The 21,203-nt window shown below is 32.7% G+C and overlaps 4 protein-coding genes across 4 annotated transcripts; all 4 read right to left on the bottom strand.

Annotated features, from left to right (window-relative positions):
• Positions 1–281: 281 nt before the first annotated feature.
• On the bottom strand, positions 282–1,640 carry PGO_011450 (tubulin gamma chain; the record flags this gene model as incomplete). Its single annotated transcript, XM_028685785.1, has 1 exon — positions 282–1,640. The coding sequence occupies one exon, from the start codon at positions 1,638–1,640 to the stop codon at positions 282–284; it is 1,359 nt and encodes a 452-aa protein (XP_028541586.1).
• A 2,454-nt stretch (positions 1,641–4,094) lies between these two features.
• Positions 4,095–7,455, bottom strand: PGO_011460 (hypothetical protein, conserved; the record flags this gene model as incomplete). Its single annotated transcript, XM_028685786.1, has 2 exons — positions 4,095–4,165; positions 4,272–7,455. The coding sequence occupies 2 exons, from the start codon at positions 7,453–7,455 to the stop codon at positions 4,095–4,097; spliced, it is 3,255 nt and encodes a 1,084-aa protein (XP_028541587.1).
• Positions 7,456–9,991: 2,536 nt separating this feature from the next.
• On the bottom strand, positions 9,992–13,522 carry PGO_011470 (AAA family ATPase; the record flags this gene model as incomplete). The annotated part of the gene is made up of 1 exon (XM_028685787.1): positions 9,992–13,522. The coding sequence occupies one exon, from the start codon at positions 13,520–13,522 to the stop codon at positions 9,992–9,994; it is 3,531 nt and encodes a 1,176-aa protein (XP_028541588.1).
• A 2,766-nt stretch (positions 13,523–16,288) lies between these two features.
• PGO_011480 (DNA repair protein RAD54) lies at positions 16,289–19,573 on the bottom strand (the record flags this gene model as incomplete). Its single annotated transcript, XM_028685788.1, has 1 exon — positions 16,289–19,573. The coding sequence occupies one exon, from the start codon at positions 19,571–19,573 to the stop codon at positions 16,289–16,291; it is 3,285 nt and encodes a 1,094-aa protein (XP_028541589.1).
• Positions 19,574–21,203: the final 1,630 nt, after the last annotated feature.

Below are 21,203 nucleotides of genomic sequence, written 5' to 3' on the forward strand. Positions count from 1 at the left end.
TTAAAAAAAAAAAAGAAAAAAAAAAAAAAAAAAAAAAATTTTTAAAAAGGAACAAACAAAAGTGGAGAAAGCTTGAACTGGGATAATTCCACATCAATGGTTGATAAGTTTTTTCGTGCAGATTAGAATGAAAATTGCTTGAGTTGAGTTATGTTTTGCTTTCAAGCGAAGGAAACGACAAATATGATGAAGCAAAAAAGAAGAAGAAGATGCAGCGAAGTAACTGAATGTGGAGCTAAAACTTTGCTTCACCACCCCTGTGCAACACACATACTCTCTCTTTAGAGATAGGCGTGGCTAAAGTAATCATCGCGTTCAGCGCTCTTGTATTCATCTATCAAATTTTGAGTGATTTCTTTAGATGATTCCATTTCCTCAAAGTTGCCTTGCCCATCAGCACTGGAAAACATGGGTTCTTTTTTGTAATTTTCTAAAAATGCTCTTCTTTTGAAAAGTCTATCAAACTGAGTGACACACCTCTCAAAGAGAGTGGAGATGGAAGTATGGTTAGCCATCATAAGTCCAGAAACTTTATGAGTTGAAACAACATGTGGTGATGGTTTGGCTAACGTTACTTGAATAGATGCAGGATTCCATTTAATAAAATTAACTAGCTTTCTATCTCGTATTCTTTGTAATCCTTTGTGAACCTGAGTAGGATCAGTTTCCCCTCTGATAATATTCAAAATGGAGATGTACATACCTCTTCTGACAGGCACAGAAACCATAATATTTTTCGTGTGTAAAAGTCTTTTCATCACATCTAAAACGGTTGTTTTTTGTACATTGGATAAATGCTTATCAATAGTTATGGGAGTGTAAGAAGTAACGAGAAAATGACATTTAGGATTAATAATAAGAGATGAAATTAAACTAATCATATCATTGTTCATACTCCCTGGATATCTTAGTGTAGTTGTAGATGCTGACATTACACTTGAAATAATTGTATTGGTTTGTTGAAAAGTAGGATTATTTAATTTTAATCTATCGACAAATATTCTATTTAATGATGTATTATCAATAACAACAACACTATCAGTGCTTAAAATAAGTCTCTTCAATGTTAATATACTATTATATGGTTGAACAACTACATCACTACTTTCATTTGTCAACAGTGGGAAAACTGAAAAGGTTTGTATAACTTTCTTCGAATAATTGTCATTAAGTAACTCAAGTAAATAACTACCCATTCCACTACCAGTACCACCTGCTATTGAGTGAGATAATATAAATCCTTCTAAATTATCACTATTATCTACTTCTCTATCTATCATATCAATTATTTCTTCTTCTACTTTATGTCCTTGGCTATACCCACACCCCCAATTATTACCAGCTCCTCCTCCCTCTTTGGATATGTACATATTTTCTGGATTGTATAAATTTCGATATTCACTTGCTTGAATGCTATTAATAACTCTCGGCTCCAAATCGAACAGAAGAGCTCTTGGGATAAAGTGTTCATCGTCTGCTTGATAAAAAAATATATCTTTTCTGTCTTCATTCAAATAGTTATTATTTTTCAATATTCCCTCCTTGTCTATGTTGTGTTCATTGCACAGCTGTTTCCAAAATTCTACTCCAATTTGGTTTCCACATTGCCCGCACTGTAAGGTTATAATTTCCCTTGGCATCTTTTACAACTTCAGAGGAGGAAGCGGAGAAGTGGTGAAGTGGAGAAGTGGTGAAGTGGAGAAGTGGTGAAGTGGTGAAGTGGTGAAGTGGAGAAGTGGTGAAGTGGTGAAGTGGTGAAGTGGTGAAGTGGTGAAGTGGAGGAAGCAGACGAAACAGACGAAACAGACGAAGCAGACGAAGCGGAGTTTTTCTTTCTCCGCTTTGTCTTGCCTGGACTGTCAATTATACTTGTATTCAGCTTGTCAAGGGTGTGTCGTTCCCAGCTCAGAAAACATTACTCAATTTGCCTGACCTGTTAATGCGAATTGCGCATTATGCGATCAGTCTGTGTGCACACACATAAATTTTAAGTGCAGCAAAAAAAAAAAAAAAAAAAAAAAAAAAAAAAAAAAAATAAAAAAAAAAAAAAAAAAAAAAAAAAAAAAAAAAAAAAAAAAAAAAAAAAAAAAAAAAAAAAAAAAAAAAAAAAAAAAAAAAAAAAAAAAAAAAAAAAAGAATAACAAAAATGAGAAAAATAAAATGTAACGAAATAAAAGGAACAAACAAAACTGAGGAAATGGAAAAAAAAAAAAAAAAAAAAATACATAGGAGCATACATGTAAAGGAACATGTGGACATCATATGTTCATATTCAACAGATTTCTCATGTATAGCGATAGGAGCATAATTTATTTCCCCGTTCCAATAAAAAAAAAAAAAAAAAAAAAAAATACCAATGTGCTGTTATATAGAGAAAAAAAAAAAAAAAAAATAAAGGACGGACCTTCTCCTCTTTAGTTGTGTACTTTTCTTTTTGTTGAATGTTAATTTTTGAAATAACTTCTGTATTAGTTCGGTTTAGTTCAGTTTAGTTCAGTTTAGTTCACCTTGAATTTTAACTCTTTTTTTTTTTTTTTTTTTTTTTTCGCCTTCTTTTGAAGGGACGCATTCACACCGTAGGGTTGTGCAAATGTCTATGTTTGGATGGGAAGTAGAAGACGTCCCGTGAGGGTTTTTTTTTTTGTTTGTATGCTGCTGAAATTTGACGTAGGATACTTTCAGTTGCTTGGTCAGGCATTACCTCCTCGCGCGTGTGTGTATATATATATACATATATATATATATATATATACGTTTAAATATATTCGTTTAGAGAGCAGGCTCGATATGACCATCTCGTCATCTCAACATTCTCTTGCCTGCATACGCGAATTTATTTTTTTCCTCACACGTGTCCCCCAATGCAGAAATAATCTCTCCCCAAAAACGTGTTACAAAGAGGTTACTAATGAACATGACAAAAAGCAACCTATACCATGATATTTTCACTCAAATGGATGAACCATACATTCGTCTGTTCCTTTACAGGTGGCAAATAAAATGTGTGATGTTTCTACATGCATAGATTTATCCCCATAGGAATATATTTTTATTAATTGGATTAATGAGAACTCAGAACTTTGGTCTAAAATGGTTTTGTAAGACTAGGTTCTTCGTTTTTACTAATCTAACGAATTTTTACACTTTCAGGCACTCTTGACACATGTTAAGAAAAAAAAAAAAAAAAGAAACGGAAAGAAACGGAAAGAAACGCATTATATGTGTGTATAATTACCACAATAACCATTTATTCCTTTCCGTGAACCCTTATGAATAAAAAAAATTTTAATTAAAAATAAGTTAATTATTCTTGAATGTTTTTTCTTTTTTTTTTTTTTTTTTTTGTTTTGTTTGTTTCTCTCCATATATCACCCTAATTAATTCCTGACAAAGGTATGTATAGCCTTACATACGTATGCGTAGAACATCGCTAAAGGAGAGGGGAAATAATAAACTGTCCGTAAAAAAAAAGGCAAAAAAAAAAAAAAATATATAAGCACAATTGCAGTTACAATAAAAAAAGACAAGCACAGGCGTAATCATAAAACTTAATAATAAGACGAAATCATAAAACATAAAACATAAAAACTTAAATATTTTTTTTAATCGATCACGTGTTAAATAACCCCTACCCACCCCCAAGACCTACAACTGAAAGAATTCTTGTTATGCAACGGTGGAATATAGTGTATTAACATTATCGTACACACATATGGGGAGGGGACGAATGGATCATCATGAACCGGATGAACTACCCAAATGGGGTAAAATTTCACAAAACAAAAAAAAATAAATAAAAATAACGTAAAAATGTAGTAAAAAAAAACGTAAAAAATTATGAACAGGTAAGGTAAAATATAAAAATTTACAGAGAAAAAAAAAAAAAAAAAAAAAAAAAAAAAAAAAAAAAAAAAAAAAAAAAAAAAAAAAAAAAAAAAAAAAAAAAAACGAAAAAAAATAAAAAAAGGAAAGGTAAAAAAAAAAAATTTAAAAAAAAAAAAAAAAAAAAAAAAAAAAAAAAAAAACACAAAGGATATTAACACACACAAAAGACTCTCCTAAACCTGTCCTAATTTCAAATGGGTAAATTTCTCCTATTGCTTCATTAATTCAAATAATATGTATATCACTGCTGCAAAAATGAAGACCAGAAAGCTGCGAACAACTATGGATGGAAAGAAAAAAAAAAAAAAAAAAAAGGGAAATTAAAATACATTCGTAGCTTGAACAAAAACATATATATAAACATATATATAGACACGCATAAAAACGCACAACTGCGTCGAGTGGACGCGAAAGTAAATTACCCATCCTATGGAACATACGCATCCGTTTCGAAAAGCTTTTAACTGCATTGTGCAAGAATAATGTTGAAGCATAATTGTCATTCACATGATATGATATCCCCGTGGGGGTTGAAATGTTTGAATTTTCTAAAATTTTATCTTCACCAATCGTTACAATATCTATATAATCTTTTACAAAGGTACATTCAGAAGGTTGTGTTTGATTTTTCTTATTTATTGTACTTTTCTGTTTATACTTATTTTGAATGGCTTCCTGTGTGTACTTCTTCAAAGTGTTAAGGGATATTTCTAGCTCAAGTAGGGCATTATTTTTTATTTGTTTTTTAAAAAAAGTGTGTTTTACAAATTCGATATCATAGGAAAAATCCACGTGTGTACAACTGTTTAGAAGATCATCACTACCACTTGGGTTACCTCCCTCACAATTTATTCCATCTGCTTGGTTTTCTTCATTTTTCTTTTCATGTACATTGTGAAGAGTGACAGTAACAACGGTACGAAAGCACCCTGCTAATGGTATATTGCACAGCAGTGAAACTGATTTTTGAATAGAAATAATATTTTTAAAAAAGAAAAAAGATAAATTTTCTTTTACATCTGATCGTGATGGCATACCAAATACTCTCTTCCCATCATCAAAAAGCGAAATGTTATAAATAGATTCATACGAAAGGTGTCCTTTACCATCTAGCTCTTTATTCAAATTGTATAGATGTTCATAAGATAAATTATTTGGGTTTTTGTCTTGCATACTTTTCACAATTGGATTATCACAATCAAATTTTGAGAATATATCAACAAATATTTTTTTAAAATTTTTATTTACGTATAAACTATCCGTGTGATAATTACATCGAACATAATTATGTTTATTCAATAGTTCTTCTTCCTCCTCTGTAATGTTTAATTCTGTCAACCCTTTCCTTGTTTCTATCATTAGGATTTTTTCCTTCACATCTTTAGAGGCGGTGGAGACTCTAGCAGAGTCTTCGCCTTCCATTCCTTGACCTTCCACTCCTTCATCTTGTTGTACTACTTGACTGAATTGGGTATTCACGAGCGGATCATATTGTGTTGGTGTAATGTTGTAAATTACTGATTTATTATTTTGCTTCTTCCGATTTTTCATTTTGTTTCTTATCCTGAGGCGTTTTTTTAGTTTCCTTTTGTTCGGCCGGTTTGGGTCCTTTAGTCTGCCCATCTCTACCTCTTCGTTTTTTTCCTTTTCCTCGTAAGGGTTCGCGTTTCTTATTTTCTCGCTTCCTTCGTTTTCACCAACTTGATCGCTTTCATCATCCACGTCATCCACGTCATCCACATCATCTGCATCATCCGCATCATCCATATCATCCCCTTCTTCTGCTTCTGCTTCTTCTTCTTCTGCTTCTTCCCCATCCAACTCCTCACTGCTGTGTATTACGACACCTTTTTTTGGAATTTCATCCGCATTCATGTTGTCTTGAATCATGTCCATTATCAAGTCATACGCGTTGTCTCTATGCACAAAAGATGTGAACACAAAGGATCTATTTTTAGCTACGATTTTAAGTGCATTCGGTATAAAGTTGAAAACGCTCATTTTTTTTACGGATTCTATGGATTCGTATGGTATCCGTAGGATGGAATTTTTAGAAAAGAGGGAATCAAACAGAGACATAAAATACACACTGTCGTGTGTAATGAATATTTTCCCTTGCAATAACATTTTTTTCTTAAGTGCGCAGCTATACGTCTTGATGGAACTCCTGACTATAATATCTAAACCAGATTTACCGGGAACTTTGTATGCGTAGTTTTCTTCATTTGGAAATGGTTCTGTCTCAGAAGTAGTCCCCTCCTTAACGAGGTCTTCTTTTCCCTCTACATTTTTATCTATCAGATTTTTATCTGTCAGATTTTTATCTGTCAGATTTTTATCTGTCAGATTTTTATCTATCAGATTCTTATCTATCATATTTTTATCTGTCAGATTCTTATCTATCATATTTTTATCTGTCAGATTCTTATCTATCAGATTCTTATCTATCACATTCTTATCTATCACATTCTTATCTATCGCATTCTTATCTATCACATTCTTATCTATCACATTCTTATCTATCACATTCTTATCTATCACATTCTTATCAGCTATGTCTTTGTCGTCTGTTTCCTTCCGACTTTGTCCTTCCTCATATGCCTCTTCACACGGATTGAGATAACCCTGACTAAATTCCCCTCGATAGCATTGCCCGGTATCAACAGGTCCCTTCCTACTGTATCTTATCTGATTTCCTCCTCTTGTTTCGCGCTTTTCCTTGACATAATCTAGAACGCCTTCGTTCATGTTATCAAATGATAGTTCGTGGTCATCATCACACGACTTTGTGCTTTCTTGTTCTATGGGATATGGTTCTTCAACATCGTCTGTTGGCGTGTTATCAACTGTATTTGCTTCTACTTCGAATGTCCCTGCTGCTTTGACTTCCTCTACTTCGATACGTTCCTCTTCTTTGACAAAAGAATCGTCATCGTACAATGTAGCTAGATGTTCATAGACTTGCAGATCCTTTTCTAATTTGTATGACCTTTCAGATGAGGTTCCTTCGTTTAAAATATCACAAGAGAATTTTGATTCTTTTGAATACTGATTAAAGCATTCTGATTCCTTTGAATACTGACTAAAGCAGAGTATGTCATCTACATTGGTTAAGCAGTTAATCTTTCTCAGGGGTTCACTTGAAAGTACCCTCCGAATTTCCACAAGCACTCCTGTTTTCCGATCTGCTAGCGCTTCTGCTGGAGGTTCTGCTGGAGGTTCCGGTAGCAGTTCCTTTGTGATCTCAGGTAGAAACTCCTCTTTCATCCCAGGTAGAAACTCCTCTTTCATCCCAGGTAGAAACTCCTCTTTCATCCCAGGTAGAAACTCCTCTTTCATCCCAGGTAGAAACTCCCCTTTCATCCCAGGTAGAAACTCCTCTGTCTTCCCCGTCAGCAGTTCCTCTGGCTGTTCTTCTATCGAATCGGTGACACAACATCTGTCCGGTGGCTCCCTTTCTGAGAAAGTCCTCCTATTTATTTTCAAAACATGGGAGTTTTTCTGAAGGTGCATAGCTTTCTGTTCCGTTTTTTTTTCTTCCATGGTGCACTTTTTTGCACGTTGAGGCATCGTGGCAGATCTTAGTTCGATTTGGTTGATACCAACTCAAGTAAGTATAATGTACAAGTATATGTACATGCATATTTATTTACGCCTTTGAAATCTGGTTTCGACCTTGGGAGAACTTTTCCCTTGATGGATGCAATTGTATGAATCTATATGTAGTCTCCCACTGTTTCTAAAAAGTAATTGATGCCTTTATCATCAAAGAGGCTTTTTACTCACAGGCACGGGTGCAAACATTAGAGTGTGCATATATATATATGCTCAAAAAACATATACAAAAAGTATGAACATAAATATATGCATATAAGTGTGTACACACATGTGTACATATATAAGAACATAAAATGTATATGTATAGCCGAGGGCACATGTCACCAGCAATTTAAGCTGGCCCAAGTTAAATGCGTGAATTTTTCTTTCCATTTGTTGGCTCATTCATGCGTCAGTACATTTATGCATTTGAGTAGTCATATATTCACGCTTTCACACCTTAGCTTAAGATCTTTTTTCTTTTATTATTTTTTTAGAATGACATTATGCACTCCTTTGTCATGATAATAAGCTCTGGGAAGGTAAACGAATTTGTGTATACCCATGCAGGCACAGCCCATTTGCATATAAATTTTTTTTGTAAAAACATTCACCATGAGGTACAGCTGGGAGAAGACGTGGGGTTGCTGTGTGGTAGCTTTTCTTATACAACGAGAGAATAGTTGCGATATAAACACAAACACGTGTGTGAATTTGCGTCAATTCCGTTTATCGCGCTTATTCCTAACAGTCCATTTGTTGCCACTTACGTATGCATATGTGTACACATGTACATGCGCACATGCGTACGTACATATACCACCATATATACATATTTTTTTCTTTTCTTTCTTGATTATATATAGTTCAGGAAGAAAAAATAACCCTGAGGGGTGTGTGCATACTTTCTTTTTCCCTACTTTGCTTCATTTTTTTTTTTTTTTTTTTCTTTTCATGTGGTTATTAATTTCTCTGTTCATAATTCTTTCCAGTTTTTACATGTATAAAAATGTGCATGTTCTTAATGGGGAAAAAAAAAAAAAAAAAATAATAAAAAAAAAACAGCTAGCTACCATTTTTTTTTTTTTTTTTTTTTTTTTTCTCTTTCCTTTTCTCTAAATAAAAAAACATATTTTGCAAAATTAATTGTATGAATAACCGTCCATAGAAATTAAACACTTAACACCAACTATTTCTATGATGAAATGGGTATGTAGTTCCTTCTTTTCATAACTACAAATATATTTTGTTATAGAAGGTTGGTAAACGTTGCAAGCTTTGTGTCTTTCTAGCAACACAAGATTGTATGAACGTTCATATTTTATAAATACACATAGTCCATTGTGTGTATAACTTGGAGGTTACAGTAAGTACTTCTTTTCTCCTCTTGATTATTACTGCGTGTATATATATATATATATATATGTTACCCGTTAAGCAATTAGAAGACAACTGATAAATTTAAAAACATTTCGAAATTTACCCATATCCACTTTTTTTTTTAAGTGACACCCTGTCATTCAATTGTACCTTTCTCATCACATCCTTGTGGGTATCATATAACATGCCAAAAAAAAAAAAAAAAAACTTTAAACGCTCGTTTTTTTTTTTTTTAACGCTTTACTCGAATTCATTTAGCTACAACGTTTTTTTTATCTTCTAAAATGTTTGAAGTAGAAGGAAGAAATGGGAGAGGAAAACTCATTATTATTACAAGGGTCAATAGTTTTCTATATTTTTTTTGCTGTCTCTTTTGAACTCATTCCGATGTAGTACAAATTCTTTTTACTTTTCTCGATCTATTTTGTATTTTTTTTTTTTCTTGCAACGTTTTAAAGGGAACCGAAAAAAAGGAAAAAAATTAACAATTGGGGAGGAATGTGTGTGTGGGAAACCTGCGTGGTGCGAATGCACACCCTACAGCATTATTTTCTTAAAAAAAAAAGTGTTAATTTGGACTTTCTTTAAATTCACAAATAAATAAATAAACAAATACACAAATACACAAATACACAAATACACAAATAAACAAATACACAAATTCGTAGGTTATTTAATTAGTATGCATGCGTATCCCACTTAGGCCTCGTACTGGAAGGCGGTGACACGTTATGTAGGAAATTTTAAAAAAGGGAGAAAATTACGACGCGTATACATCCATATGCATGTACATAAAAAGAACGCAACAAATATGACAATCTGGTGGGGTGCGTGACGTGTCACAGGACGCTATGAAAGGAACATGAAATATCAACAACAAAAAAAGTAAATATTAAAACGGAGAGGGGAGGGAGGGGGGGGGAGCCCATATGGTATATGCAAAAAAAAAAAAATAAAATAAATTAAAATAAATATCCACCTAGTTATGGGCACAAAAAATGGGGAATAAATATATCATACAAATACGTCTACCTATTTGTTACTATATCATTATTTCTGTTCCGCTGTCGCTCCCTTACTGCTTCTCCCTTTCTACCTCCCTACGAAATGCACGCGTAAGGGGCTCATATCAGCAGGGCTGCAGCACACAATTCGAATGTAAAATTATGAAAAAGCTCTCTATAGATTTCCACAGTAAGCATAGGTGATACTTCTTCGGGTCGTACAAAAATCCATTATTGACACAGAAAGTGTTTTGCAGGAAGAAGCTTATATCTTCATCATTCCAAATTTTTATTTTGCATTTTTTTAAATCGTTAAAGAAGAGGAAATCATCAAATGATAGTTTTTCTAGTTGTGGATTATTTCCTTTCTTATGTTTGTTTTTCTGTTCATCATTCATTCGTCTGTCTAATTCTTCATTGCAAAAGTTAATAAATTTAGTTAAATATTCATCATAATCTGCATCCGTGGACATGTTGTTATTCATAAATTTGAGGTTTACAGAAGAATCGTTAACTGCATTTTTTTCGTTTTTATTTACTTGGATAGTAAGTTTTTCTGTATGATTGTCATATGTAAACTTTTTATACAAAACAGAATCAAGTACTTCAAACATAGTACTGTTGAAATTGTACACTTTTCGATGAATTGGACTTTTTGTGAAATTTTTCATTTGTGCCGAGTGAACAATTTCATCAATATCAGCACAGTTAAATAATGTTGTTAAAATGGCAAAGGAAAAAGTGTCTACGTGGTTCTTACTCTCATTAGGAGATCCACTATTATTACTGCTCGTTGTGGAAACATTTAATTGATCTCCCCTTTGCAGTGACTTCAACATAAGTTCATATTTGTCCGTAACTCTTGGATGAAGTGCATTAAGGTAATTTCCAAATTTATGTCTAAAGGGGGTAAATTCTAGGACAGGAGATTCGTTCCTCTCACGTAATCGTGGTAATGATAATGAGGAGTCTTTTCCATTCAGTGTTGTATTTTCAAAATGGGCATCTGCTTCTGGAAAGTTATAATTTCCACAAATTTTTTTTCTACCTATGATTTCACGTCCAATGATGTTTTTTCTACCTATATACTTATCCACATAAAATTCAAAAAGCTTTCTTCGCGTGAACATATTTGGTACATGAAAATGTATAATTTTATCGAATCTCTTTGATCTGATTAAAGCAGAATCTAGATACTTGTATCTATTTGTGGCTCCGATAAGGAGAATAAATTTTCCAGTTCTATGACTTTTCAAATTAAACAGTTCCTCCACTTCTTGTAGTGTCAGTTCATTGTTCAGATAATATTGCAAAATTTCATACCCATCCTTTTGATGAAGTGCTGTATGATTTGCATGGCGTCCATACGGATGATTTCCATACGGATGATTTCCATTTTTGGGATACCTGTTGTCTGTTGGACTAGTACTACCCGCATCAGTGTTGAGGGGAGGTCGCTCGAGTGGAATAATGTTCATAAGCGTCTTTTTAATGTGCGTGAAGAACCCTATTTGATCCCGTTTTTGGGAAGCGATGAGATACTGTTCTCGATTGTACTCGTGCAAGGAATCAATTTCGATTAGGAGCTGATTCAAAGTTTGTGTGTATTCATGGTTTTGATTATTCCCCGTATCATTGGTAACACTTCTGTTCAGTCCAATGCTATCAATTTCGTCTATAAAAATTAGAACTGATTTTTTATTTCGTTTGGCCATTTTGAATAGGTTTCTAATTTTGGATGCACCGTTTCCTATGTAAAGTTCAATAAAAGTAGAACCCGATAGATGTATAAATTCTACATCTAACTCTTTTGCAATTGCTTTAGCTAGTAAGCTTTTCCCAGTCCCTGTTTCTCCAGTAAATAAAATGGTATTGTTATGTGATAAATTATAATTTTCAGAAAACATGCTTGAATATAATAAAAAAAATAATGTTCCTTTAATATCTTTTTTAGTTTCATCATTTAATATTATTTCATTAAAAGAATCGAATTTATTTCTTTTCTGAAAAGAATAATCTGAATTATTGAAAGGCGAAGATGCTGACAAATTTTTCTCATAAATATAAAAGAATGTTATTAACGAAAATGTATACGTAACCAAATCGAACATATTTTTTTTTAAAATTTCATAAAATGACATTTTTAACATTTTATCATCTAGTTTTATTTCTACATTTTCATAAACCTTATTTTTTAGCAAAAATTTCATTATATAATCATTATAAAAAATTGTATACATATTGTTCTTCTCTTCATGTGTTGATAAGTTACTGCTACCAATTTTATTCGTGTTAAAAATCATCATATTGTTGCTGCTCTTAGGTATGGCCCCTTTGCTTAGAAGATAAGAGAACGTATTATTGGAAGGATTAAAAAAAATTGTTTTTACATTATTTTTCTGAATATTGTAGAAGAAGTGGTTGTAATCTTTTGATATCATCATTTCTTCACATCCACTTGGCCATACAGATATGTTAGTGAAGTATTTAGTTATATTCATGTAATGGTTGTATATGTAATCTGCAATTTTACCCCTCATTTTGTAGTAAAGGTACCCAAACATCACTACACTCAGTGGGAATATCCAATAAAACTTATTCTTCTTCAATGCTTCGAAAATGTGAAATATGTAATTTTTTCCAAATTGTTCATACTTATCTTCAAGTAGGTTTTTATCTCTCTCTTTCTTCTTTGCCTCTACAGGTTTCTTTCCCTCTTCAGGTTTCTTTGCCTCCACGGATTTCTTGGTTCCTGGTTTTGTTTTATGCGTTACGTTTTTTTCTGAGTCTTCGGCAGCTTCATTGAGTGGCGTGGAGCTATCTTCCCCCGTGCCACTATCCCTGATCTGATCTCCCACCTGGTTATTCACATGGTTATTCATTATATGGTCATTCACATGGTCATTCACATGGTCGTTCGCATGGTCGTTCGCATGGTCATTCACATGGTCGTTCGCATGGTCGTTCGCATGGTCATTCACATGATCGTTCGCATGGTCGTTCGCATGGTCATTCACATGGTCGTTCGCATGACCATTCAAGTGATCTTTCACATGGTTGTTCAGATTTCCCTGCTTGGGATAACACTCCTTCTCGCCCCTACGTCGATGCGTGATGCTTTCCTCATCATGAGAGCTTTTTGTTTTCGAGGTTGGAGGACAATAGAGAGATGCTGAATAGAGAATCTCCTGATGTGCCTTTTCCAATTGGTGTTCTACTTTCTTCTGCAATATTATGTTATAAAACATGTTCTTAAGAGCTAAAATGAATAAGTAACAAAAAAGATACTCATTTGTTTCTATATCTGCATAGTTTTTTTTATTTTTAAAAATTTTTTTTATATTCATATAAATTTCTCTCTCTTTAGGAGTAAAAATTGTATTCATTATTTCATCATAATGCAATGATCTGCTTTTTCCAGAATCTGATGAAATATCATCATTGGTGCTGGCACTACTTCCATTTTCGTTCTGGTTCATAAGTAATGATTCCTGCTTAATGTAACCCATTTTAGAGTTACTAGATTTACGCTGCTTATTTTCATTATTTTCATTATCACTTAATGAGTGTGAATTTTTGTATAGGTAGCTAAGGTTTATTAGATAGTCGTTCATCACTTGTTCGATATTCGCTTTTCGTTCATTTCTTCCTTTCATTTTTGTTATTTTATTTTTTTTAATTTTTTAAAAAAAAATAAAGTGGGTGATTTCGTCAAGCGGTGCGTTAACTTTAGAATATTTTTTTTTTTTTTTTTGGCGCAACTTTTTTTGGGTTCAGGTTTGTGGTCCCCTTTTTTGTGTCCAGTTTTGGAGTCCCCTTCTTTTTTTGAGTGTTTTTTTTTTTTTTTTTTTGAAGTGTTTTTACTCCTTTTCATTTGAAAGGAATATTTTCCCTTCTGTGCATCTACACATATGGGAGAGGGGAGCTAAGCATGCAGGTTCGTCTGGGAGTTCTGTCGCGCCCCCGTATGTGTGCATATGCGTATTTGAACACAAGTGATTCACTCATTTGTACACACAAGTGATTCACTCATTTGTACACACAAGCGATTCACTCTTTTGTAGATGTGTGAAAGTTTACATCCCTCCTATCATCTTGGTGCTAATGTTATGGAATTGCAGGTGTGTCATCTCGCACGGGTCACAAAACCCAGTGTTACTTAAAGGCAAGAAATAAGTGCACGTAAAAAGTTGGGGACAAATTGGGAACAATTTGTGGAAGAGGTGAATAACAAAAAAAGCAAGGAAAAAAAACTCTGAATAACAAAAAAAGCAAGAAAAAAAAACTCTGAATAACAAAAAAAGCAAGAAAAAAAAACTTTGAATAACAAAAGACTAAGCAAAAAATCGAAAAGCAAAAAAACTAGGTAAAAAGTGGAATAGCAAAAAATCGAAAAGCAAAACAGTAGGGAGAAACGGTATGCAAACTTGTGTAAGAATTACATAACGGAAGAGGGGGAGCAGAAAATTGGGAACACAAAAAAGGGACAAAACATATATATGTGTATGAGTATGAGTATGGAAATGGTATGAGCAATCACATGTAGTGAGATTTCCAAGTGAGGCTTGTAATGAGAAAGGTAAGCAAATCTACAAGCGACGCGCGGTGGGGTGTTGGGTTTGGTTCTTTCCAATCCGAAAAGAAATTTTTACTTTCTGAGAGAAAATAACCTCGCAACCCTTACAATCTACATAATGTTTTTAATATCATGTTGATTCAGTGGGGTAAAAAGTACATTTCTTATTTGTTACTATATAATAGCACGTTGTTTTCCTCAAGTCCGTAAAAATACAAACCTTCGGTTGGGGAAAAATTGTTAAAGGAGAGGAAAAAAAAAGAAAGAAAAAAAGAAAAGAAAAAGGGAAAAAAAAAAAAATAAATAAATAAGTAAACAAAAAAATAAACAAAAAAATAAACAAAAAAATAAACAAAAAAATAAACAAAAAAATGAACAAAAAAATAAAGCTTACTAAAAGGCTGAAAAAAGGTTACGCATTTTGTTGTAAAGAAAAAAAAAAAAAAAAAAAAAAAAAAAAAAAAAAAAAAAAAAAAAAAAAAAAAAAAAAAAAAAAAAAAAAAAAAAAAAAAAAAAAAAAAAAAAAAAAAAAAAAAACAAAAAAAAAAAAAAAAAAATGAACAAAAAAAAAAAGCTTACTAAAAGGCTGAAAAAAGGTTACGCATTTTGTTGTAAAAAAAAAAAAAAAAAAAAAAAAAAAAAGCAAGCACCTGCTAAATAAATGACTAGAACAAAAGAGCAAGAAATGCATAAAACGTGTATAGAAAATGCAGAAAAAGTGTATAGAAAATGCATAAAAAGTGTACAAAGGAATGCGCAAAAAAGTGTACAAAGGAATGCGCAAAAAAGTGTACAAAGGAATGCACAAAAAATGTATAAAAAAAAGAGATTAAAAACAAAACATGTAAATATTATATACATATGCATATCTACCGTTTGAGAGAAGATTAAGGCGACGCTGTGCTTGATGTAGTGCCTGTTATTTAGCACATAGGCTACTATGCGAGTGGGCACAAATATTTCTTTTCTTTTCTTGTTCTTGTGTATGTGCACACACACACATATATATATATATATATGGCATTTATTTATGCTCTTCTTAATGGGTGTATTTACCTACACCTCACTGATTCACTGATTATGCACAGGGGCTGAAGGAGCGGTCTGATAAAAATGATCTACACAAACCCCTCGGTCATTTTTCCCTCACACAACTTTAATGCTTCTACACCCATGAGAAGAGGTTGTAAAAAAAAAAAAAAAAAAAAAAAAAAAAAACTATACACATGCTTGATCCATATACCCTAGTGCTAATCCGAAATAAATATATATACGTACACTACATATGTAACGCTCTTTATTCTGCTTTGCTTCGCTTCATTTTCTTTTCTTTTTTTTTTATCACAAATCAGTCACTTATAGCAAAAGCAAACACACACAAATACAGGTGTCATTTTGTGTGCCTAACGATGGAACCGTTAAGTTGCATTAGCTTAGCTACACCACATTGTGTTACACTTGTTCTTCCCCATTCTGCCCTACTTCCTTCTATTCTATTTTTCTCTTATTCATGCGATAATTAAATGGGTACGTAAAAAAAAAAAAAAAAAAAAAAAAAAAAATTATCTGGCAACACCTAGCGGGACTTTTTTTTTTTTTTTTATATGCACACTTGTACCTCCTTGGGACGCTCCCATTTTGTGTACATTCATTTGGAGTAACTTTTTTTTTTTCAATTTTTTTTTAATTTTTTTTAATTTTTTTTAATTTTTTCTCCCATCTCGATTAAATTAAACTCTCTTTTTTTGACAAATTGCAAATGTGTGTGAAAAAGGCGCAAGTCAAACTTACAGGGTTCACATGTCTGACCATTCCTCCCCAATCCACTTGCTTCTGCTGCAAAAGCTCATATAAAGTACGAACTATCTGTGCTGACATTTTCAACAGATGCATCTACATCTTCGGACATGGAGAGAGTTACCTTGGATTCTTCGTCCTGTGACAAGAGTTCCATTAAATTTTTTTGTGTCATATTTCGTGTGATCCGTTTGGAGGAGTGTTGCTCTTCTTGGTCGATGATTCTTTCATCTGATTTAGACTTTGTGTGGTTATTCATTCTGCTATCATTATTTTGATTTGCTTCTTTCCTCACGATTGACAACTCCTCATGATCTTCTCTTTTGTCATCATCCTTCTCTGGAAGAGATCTACTTCTAGCATGTGCTTGTTTCTCTTTTTCCTCCCCCTTGGTTTCTGTTTCTATGTCAAAATTTTCCTCTTGTATTCTTTTCTTCGGTTCGTTCGTGCCTTTCTCTTTCTTCCTTATTCGTTGATATTCCATTATTTCCATGATCTTGTGTTTGTAATCTTTTTTAAGCGTTCTTTCTGAGGGATCGTCCTCCTCAGCTTCTTCGTCATCAGCTTCTTCGTCATCCTCTTCTTCGTCATCTGCTTCTTCATCCTCAGCTTCTGCTTCTTCTTCCGCTTTTTCATCATCCTCTTCTTCGTCATCCACTTCTTCTTCCTCTTCTTCTTCTTCCTCTTCTTCTTCTTCTTCTTCTTCTTCTTCTTCCTCTTCTTCTTCTTCTTCTTCTTCTTCTTCCATTTCTTCCTCTTCTTCTTCTTCTTCTTCTTCTTCTTCTTCTTCTTCTTCTTCTTCTTCTTCTTCTTCCACTTCTTCCTCTTCTTCCGCTTCTCCTTCTTCAGAATAGACCCCGGGGAGTGTTGGATCTTTTCCAGCTTCCGTCTTGATCTGCATCTGCTTAGCCTTTTGCTTAATCAAGTCATCCCTAAACTCAATCTTGCAACTCATGGCAAAAGTGATAAATAAATTTGAAAGTTTTTTCAAGAGGGGGAAGTTGGACATATCATTACTCTTAAACTCGGTTGCTGCTTGTACAGCTTTTACTAAGATTGGATCTGGAACTGTTTCTATATTTTGGTGATGAGCCCAAGTATTAACATCTTCTTCTTCAAAATCTTCCAACTGTTCTGAATAATTTCCCTGAGGATTTTTAAAATTACATCTAGTACATTCGATATTATCATGTGTCTCACAGATAGTATTCATTTTGTAATTAAAAAGTTTTTTCACATTTTCATCTGACATTTGATCTTTTGATAAATTTGTGTTTGTAACAATCATTGATGATAATCCATCTTTACTTATCTGACGTTGATACACCTTTTCATCAATGGTTCCCGTGCAAAATAATCTGTAAATGTAACAAATTTTTTTTTGCCCTTCTCTCCATACTCTTGCTAATGCTTGCTTATCATTTGCAGGATTCCAATCTGGATCTAAAAGAATTAATCGATTGGAGCTTATTAAATTAATTCCACATCCTCCAGATTTAGATGAGAGTAAGAATATGAAAATATCAGATGAATGGGTAAAATCATTTATCACTTTGTGTCTTTTTTTAATACTTATTCCTCCATCTAGACGAACAAATTTGTAAAAATTTTCTTTACATAATATTTCCATATAATCTAATGTTTGTGTGTAATTGCTTACAATTACCACTTTATCTGTTGTTTCTTGTTTTATTGTTTTTAAAAGAAAATGCAAAAGCTGAAATTTACACGACATGTTGTAGTACGAGTGGTATATGTCTCTCTTACACTCTTCCAGCAATCTCTTCACGGGTTTGTCGTAATCCATTTCAACAGGTTTCCTCCTATCTCTATCCCTATCTCTCCACGTTGTATTATCCTCTCCCACCGACATAGTAAGCGGCTTCCCCTGTACAGGGTTGCAACTACCGCTGGTGCTGTTGTTCCTTCGTTTGCTACCTCTTTCCGTTTTTTTTTTTTCTACTTCTTTGACAACATCTTCTATAAGTTTAGAGAGAGGAATGTGGCCTGCGTCCTTCATGTCATTTCCATTCAGAAGTAGTGGATGATTGCATATTTTTTCTAACTTTTTAATATTGATAAGCACATTGACTTTATTATTAGAGTTTTCATTTTTGAGAATTTTTTTATTTTTCAAAAATAGCACATATAATGCTTCTTGAATAGGATTTAATTTAATAAAAATATTGATAAGATATTTTAGTGGTAAAACTTTGGAGAGTAAATTATTAGTCCTTCTAAGAATAAACTTATTTGTAATATTTGACAATTCAGCCAATCGTTCTGATGCAATTTGTTGTTCTTTTTCTGTTGCATCTTTGTCTCTACCAATGAGAATTGGATTTGCAAATTTTTTTCTAAATAAGTTAGTATCATGGAATACATCAGGATTGCATAAAGAAATTAAAGCAAAGAATTCTCCCAAGTCATTTTGAATGGGAGTTCCAGATAATAGAAGTCTCTTCTTTGCTGCCAATTGATATATACTTATATATGTCTTTGTCTTATCATTTTTTAATCGATGTGCTTCATCACATATAATCATATCTATGGACGATTTGTCCAATGCTTCATTATTTATTCGAAAGCATTCATAAGAACAAATAATAACTGTTGATTTTTGATCATATTTGAATCCTTCTAATTTACTTACAATTTTTTCTTTTGCATTATCATTTACACATGTCACATTACATCTACCAGGTAGCCATTTATTAATTTCATCATTCCAGTTATTGATTAAGCTAGCTGGACATAAAATAAGACATCTTCTAACTGCTGGTTTTTTATGGATACCTTGTTTTAGTAATGTATACAACACAGATATACTTTGTAATGTCTTTCCAAGTCCCATATCATCTGCAAGTATACATCCACTTATATTATCATCTTTCAAATTCATCAAACATTCAAAAACGAATGTAACTCCTTCTCTTTGATGTTCTCTCAAAAATTGAGCTAAAATAGGATCTACTTCAATTTTAGTATTTTCATTTTCATACAGGATTAATGGTTCGAAATCTTTTTTTATTTCATCTATTTTGTTCTTATCCTGATCATCTATTTCTCTTTCGTCTGATCTTCTTGGAATCGAGTTCTTCATCAAGTTTATCCATCCTGTTCGTCTTACCTTTACTCCTAACGTCTTCTTTACATATAAACTTTTGTCACTTACGAATCCTGGTAATGGGTTCTTAAACGGATGAAACAATGTTGTTTTCTCATTCTTACCGATGCTTAGAATTGGCAGAAGAGTGGCTCTCACTAGAGTTATGCACGTTCTGTCTGGACTTTCTTCCCTGCTCCGCTTCAGTCTCTGCGTGCATTTCCTCATGATACAATACTACGTGAGGGAGAAATCTGGTTGGCAATCAGGTGGGGGAGAAATCTGGTTGGCAATCAAGTGGGGGAGAAATCTGGTTGGAAATCAAGTGGGTAAGTGGGAATCTACTTGAATGATTTCTTATTATTCAACTTCCTCACGCCCTTTTCTAGCCCTGAATTATGGTGCGTAATCCTACACACATCACTACTGTATCTGATCGAAAACAATTTTTATGATCCCTTGAATGGAGTAACGATTCGGTTGTATGTGTTTTAAAAAGTCATATTGGTTTCTGCGTTCATAGTACCCGGTGGGGGGAGAAAAAAAAAAAAAAAAAAAAAAAAAAAAAAAAAAAAAAAATACTTTCACTGATGGATAGTGGGAAGCTAAGCTTCGTCTAAATCATTTCTGCGTATGACGGTTCTGCTGACATGAAGAATTTTCCTCTGTTATGTGCAGTGGCAATCGGAGAAAACTGAACTGCAAATTTGTGTGTGTATTTGTGTGATAGCTGCAATGGTAACATTGCTATGGTGGCTACCATATTTCAATTCTCGCACGAGAAAAAGAGAAGTGATAATACACACACATATACACGGATTGATTGTACGTGTAAGTCTTGCTTTTTTTTCCTCAAAGAGGGGTAAAGGAAACTTTACGAATTTAAAATGTGGAAAAAAAAATAAAAAATGAAAAAATTCGGGTAGAAGAACATGTAAAACTTTGGTTAACTTATAAAATTATAGTGTAACATAATCTCATCTAGTTAGGAGAAGTCCGGTTTGTGCATGCGTATATGTATATGTATATATATATGCTTGTATGTGTGTGAATTATGGAATGAAATTTTCTAAGTAGTGTGAAATAAATAACCAGTTCTCTGTGTATATTTTATTTTTGGTTATACCAGCTTATGGAGCTTAAAAATGAGTATTTTGTTCCATACACAAATGTTATATGTACATTTGTGTGGCTTTTTTTTTTTTTTTTTTTTTTTTTTCCTGTAAATAAAAAGTTACTGCTTCTTAAATAATTTCAACGTGGGATTAAATGGTCTACTATTCAAATGCACTTGTTTTTTTTTTTTTTTTTTTTTTAATTGAACTTTTCAACCATAAGGCTTAAAATGATAAAAAAAAAAAAAAAAAAAAAAAAAAGATATAGTATGAATAAAGAGAAGGAGAAACAGCAGGAACATGGTAAACTCAGAGTTCAGAATAAAACGTTTAAGAAACATTCCTTAAGGCTTCTCTTGACTTCATCACATCAGTATTTGAAGTAGCATTTTTAGCATATTTGTGACGAGGATATACAGTTGTTTATGCATGAATTGTGATAAAAAAATAATAAAAATAAAAATGCATGTGAAACGACTGAGTTGCTTTTTGTATTATTTCCCAAGCGTTTCAAGCATGTATGCCTCGTTTTGTCATTTTGTCATTTTGTCATTTTGCTGATTTGCTTATTCATACGTATTTTCTATTTCATTTTAGTTTGGTCATTTTGGTGCGCTCCTTTTTGTTCTCTCATTTTTGCTTGCTCATTTTTGTTTATTTTTTTTTTATTTTTTTTTTTTTTTTCATTCCCTTATTTCTCACTCTTTTGGATTATTCTCCATTCCAAAAAAAAAAAAAAAATT

This window comes from Plasmodium gonderi, assembly GCF_002157705.1.
Source record: "Plasmodium gonderi DNA, contig: Chr01, whole genome shotgun sequence".
Classification (NCBI taxonomy): domain Eukaryota; phylum Apicomplexa; class Aconoidasida; order Haemosporida; family Plasmodiidae; genus Plasmodium; species Plasmodium gonderi.